The sequence below is a fragment of the Octopus bimaculoides genome, chromosome 2 (genome assembly GCF_001194135.2).
Source record: "Octopus bimaculoides isolate UCB-OBI-ISO-001 chromosome 2, ASM119413v2, whole genome shotgun sequence".
In the NCBI taxonomy this organism is placed as follows: domain Eukaryota; kingdom Metazoa; phylum Mollusca; class Cephalopoda; order Octopoda; family Octopodidae; genus Octopus; species Octopus bimaculoides.
In genome coordinates this window covers 64,690,825-64,695,824 of record NC_068982.1, presented here as the reverse complement: position 1 = coordinate 64,695,824, position 5,000 = coordinate 64,690,825, and the positions used below count along the sequence as shown (strand labels likewise).

Sequence of the window (5,000 nt, the reverse complement as noted above, 5' to 3'; positions counted from 1 at the left end):
CTGAGTTCAAATTCTACCGAGGTTGACCTTGCCTTTCATCATTTTGAGGTCAATAAATTAAGTACCAGTGAATCACTGGGTGTTGATGTAATCGACTAGTCCCCTCTCATCAAATTTGAGGTCTTGTGACTGTAGTAGAAAGGATTATTATTATTACTATTAAGACAATGAGCAGGTAGAATTGCTGGCATGCCAGGTAAAATGCTTAGTGGTATTTAGTGCATATGTTCTGAGTTCAAATTCTGTCGAGGTTGTCTTTGCTTTTCATCCTTTCAGGAATGATAAAATAAGTACCGGCTGAGCAGAGGTCAATATAATTGATTCCCCCTGCCTAAAAATTACTGGCCTTGTGTCAAAATAAGAAAGGACTATTACTATTATTGCTGTTGTTATTGTTAAGGTAGTGAGTTGGCAGAATCCTTAGCATGTCAAGCAAAATGCTTATAAAAAAAGACACGTGGCGGAGAGAAGTTAAAGTTTGTTGGTGAATGACTTCATAACAAACTATTGAATTACTTTGATTTTGATGCAATGTTTGTATGTGTAGCAGCAGCAAGGTCTGAGATGTTGGAGTAGTACTCCATTGTGAGCTTTGTCACAGGTTAGCTATAATAGTTGCTGTTGCTGCAGCATTTTCTAGTTTCAAAGGGGCAGGTCACTTTCAAAGAGCAATTCTGGACAGGCTGCAGATGTGAATTTTCTACATGAGATCCTCAGTGATGGTGAGGGTAACACTTGTAGTGAACTTGAAGGTTCTAATTGTATGTTGTAGGAATGAGATAATGGTTTCTTGATGCATCTACTGATTGCATCTTTGTACTGTAGAGGGAGACAAAGACTGGTGTAATCCCATAAGAGGATGAGATCTCTGTTTATAGAGTCAATGCAGATATTGTGTGAAGTATTGGGGTCCATCATCATCAGTCATCATCCATTTTCCATGGTTTCATAAATTTGACAACAGAACTATGCCAAGCATCAATGTCTGTTTTGGCATAGTTTCTATGGCTGGATGCTCTTCCTAACAGCAACCACTTTACAGAGTGTACTAGGTACGTTTTATTTGGAAATGGCACCAGTGAGATTGCTAAGTACCTTACAAAACAAGACTCCTCAAATTAGGTGAGTGTAGTATTGAGGGAGGTGGCTTTGTACCAGATGATGAGAGGTTAAAGTATGATAGAGAAACAGGAACAGGTGTCTTGCAATAGGGGAGATACATGGTTACCCTGGTTGGAAAAGATAGAAGATTGTGATGAGGATGTGTCCTCAAGTTACAGATCGGGTGGAAAAAAGTGTTACAGAGAGTTGGATAAGTTAAGTGGGAAGGTAAGTTCACAAGAGTTTGGGAGAGTGGCAGATCAATAGGGGAGACAGAGGCAAATGCAGTGAATGGCGAACATAGGTGAAGGTATAGTCCATATGAATAACATTCAGGTATGAAAAGTTAAGCACAAATGAAGGGTGTTATATTTGTTGAATCAGGTGTGGCTGGAGGTGATGGTAAATATGAATAGATTGTTGATGTATGGAAGAAAAAGCATGGAGAAAAGAACCAAACCTTGGAGCACAAAGGAATTGATAGAATGTGTCAGAAAGAGCTCCCACAGCAGGTGTCCTTATAGTGCAATGTGAGAGAAAGCAACCAATCCAAGAGAGGAGACCCATCATGTTATACCTCTGTCCTTATTTTGTCTGGTTGGGTTCAGAGTTCACTCCTATGTCATGATGTCTGGCAGTAAAAAGAATTATTTCAACAATAAACAAATGTCAAACTTTAAAAATTCTACCAAAATCTACCAAACTTTCAAAAATCCATAAAAATCTACCTAACCAATAATAATAATAAGTAAAATATGTGAAGCAATAGAAAAATGCATGTTTGCATTGAAAAAATATTGAATCATATCTATATGCATTTAGTCTTGCTCTGAAATTAGACCCATGAGGGCATTTTCAGCAGTTTTGCATGAGGATTGAACTGATCAGTTCCACTGTCTTTACACCTCATCAGAGTTCCATTATCTCTCCTTCTCAAAATATTAACGTAAAAAAATTATGGCAAGTATAACTCATTTGCATAATAGCACAAAGTTTGGTAGCAAAGCCTAATTTCTAAAGTACCTATACAGCATGGGTTATAAAACAGATCAAGGAAATCTATAATTGCTGTGTCGACACCCCCAGGTGAAGAATTGGGATCTCCCAAGACATATAAATAGAGGTAGTCTGGCCTGGTAGGTGTGTTGAGTAGCAGTTAAGTAGCAGTTGTGTAGCGGTTGAGTAGAGATCATCCGAAGGTGCTAGATAGCAGTAGCTTGAGACATAACAATAATTAAAGGCAATTTAGCTGTGATCATCAATTTGTATATCAGGGAATGCACTGTCTAATGTGTCTTCTTTTTTAAAGACAGTAGGTATGATGTGAGGGATATTTGGTTGCTATATCTAGCAGTGCAAGCGACCGTATAGATATTCCTTCATTGATACAAATATTATTTCTTTCCCAAAGTTGGTGCTACAAATGGTTTAATAATTTATGTCACCAACTCTAAGAGACTTGATATCTCCATTCCCAGTACCATATCTGCAACCTCCATGTTCGTCAGAGTAGCCATCATGTTATTGTTCAACATGTCTATTAAAGTCACAGTTATGATAACAAGGTTGTTATAATTCATTATTGAAGTGGTTTGCTAGAAAGTCTCATAGATATGGTCCTTTTGCTCATCCATCAATCCTGATTTCATATACAACTATTACTATTGTGTTACCTGTGAAAAGACTTGATTTAATTATTCTGTCACATATACTAGCTTTCTCAATTACTTTATTTATTTCTCTGCCAACAATATGTCTACTCTACACACCTCAGCACTGTTACACATTCAGAAGAATTTGTACCTTGTTTCTTGCTCAAGAGAAACCTGATTGATGTCCTCCTCCATCTTACTTCTTGCACACAGCACACATCTAATTACTGTTGTTCCAGCATCTCAACATTCTTGCCAGATATACCTTTCACCATAGTAACATATTGATGGCCACCATAAAGTTTGTGTGTGTGTGTGTGTGTGGTGTGTGTGTGTGTGTGTGTGTCAAAACATGGGGGGCAGTACTGATTATATCTATGAAAAAGAAACTTCAATATTTTTGCTTTATAACTTTACCTCCTGTGCTGCAAATATTCAATGTTAATTACATTTATTTAAGTTTGTATGCTGCTTTAATAACTTCTTCATTCTTTCAAGCTTTTAGCAATAATCCAGTGATTATAAGTGATATTTAACTGCTCTTTCTACCAGGGCAAACAACCATGTAAGCACTCCCTCAAAATGTCAGAGGTAACCAAACATGCTATTTATCCTCTGACATGGCTAGCTGGCTGGCTAGATGGATTGGTATTATATGTAAACAAACAGCTAACTGTGTTGACACAGAAAAAATAATGTATATCTGTATTAAATAAATTAAAAGAATGAAAAGTTCTACCAACCTTTATACTGAATTCTTGAGCAGCACCATTGGTGGCTTCCAGCAAAGCATCAATTCCACCACCAGCCTTGACATAATATAAGTAGTGCAGCAAGGATATTTGACTAGTTTCCTTTCCAAACATACAACGTGTAGCAGCTTCTGAACAATGGATTGCAGCTAAAAGGAAGAGATTATTGTTGTTTTGTTAGTCTTTTATTGGGACACCACATTCAAGGATACACAACCACATGGCTTTGGGTGCAATTCCACTGAGTGGCACCTTGGGCAAATGTCTTTTACTATAACCTCAGGCCAACCAAAGCCTTGTGAGTGGATTTGGTATATGGAAACTGATGGAAGCTAGACAAAATTGACAATATGAGTGAGTTATAAATAAATAACAGTCAACTATTTCAAATGGTTGATATATATAAATTTATATGTACCTTTTGTCCATGCATTTGCTCTGGTAAATTCTTGTAAGGTCATGCTATCCCAAACAGCAGCATTTGGATGAGAATATGGGTTGTAAACATCAATTTCCTCACACATTTTATTAATCTGCAAGAAGTCATAACAGCATGATTCAGAGTACAATAGTTAGAATGATTTACAAATCATAATAATAGTGATGATGATGATGATGATGGTGATGGTGATGATGGTGGTGGTGATGGTGATGACGATGATGATGGTGATGATGAAGATAATGATCATGATGAGGATGATGATGCAAGAGATGACTTATTTATTTTATATCAACTTGAAACACTGACTCTAATGGGCTGCTCCCCACAAGAACTATTCAGATTTCCAACACATAATATCAGGCCTTCAGAAGACATGAGTGAGCCCTCAAGGTTTTTTGACTTGAGGTGAAGGCCAATAACAATATTATGACAATAATGATGATGATGATTATGATGATGCATTAGTATTTCATTTTGACTCTATAGCACAATACTGTAATTAATATTTTCAAGGGTAACAATTTGTTGGCTTTTATCTTTATTTTGTCTTAGTTATTATTGTGTAATTCCTGGGAGGTACTGGTCAAACATACCTATCATACACCCACCCACACACAGGTAGTCAGGTGTGTGTGACATCAGTTCTGTTGTTCAAGATATCTTGAATATAATGCTTCTCTGGGCATTGACACACTAAAGTTTCAAAATCTAGCAGCTGACTTGGTAGATTGGTAGAAGCTTACAAAACAGTTCATCATCTTTCCAACAACAACTTTGGCCACCTATTTGAATTCAATAGCTCTACTAATCATAAACATGCTTATAAAATTAGAAAAAAAAACAAAACAAAAGCACTGCACTTTTGGAAACATTCTTTTCGAGTGGCTGTGTGGTAAGTAGCTTGCTTACCAACCATATGGTTCTGGGTTCAGTCCCACTGCGTGACACCTTGGGCAAGTGTCTTCTACTATAGCCTCGGGCTGACCAAAGCCTTGTGAGTGGATTTGGTAGACGGAAACTGAAAGAAGCCCGTCATATATGCATATATATATA

The 5,000-nt window shown here is 37.1% G+C and overlaps 1 protein-coding gene across 4 annotated transcripts in view; it reads right to left on the bottom strand.

The window, feature by feature from the left end:
- The window catches only part of LOC106869901 (amine oxidase [flavin-containing] A), a 58,972-nt gene that overhangs the window by 22,356 nt on the left and 31,616 nt on the right, over positions 1–5,000 (bottom strand). For all 4 annotated transcript variants that reach the window (XM_052977616.1, XM_014915833.2, XM_052977627.1 and 1 more), the window contains 2 exons: positions 3,924–4,038; positions 3,497–3,654 (listed from right to left, as the gene is read on the bottom strand). In XM_052977616.1, the coding sequence (XP_052833576.1) occupies positions 3,497–3,654; positions 3,924–4,038 (273 nt within the window). The remainder of the gene's footprint in view (positions 1–3,496; positions 3,655–3,923; positions 4,039–5,000) is intronic.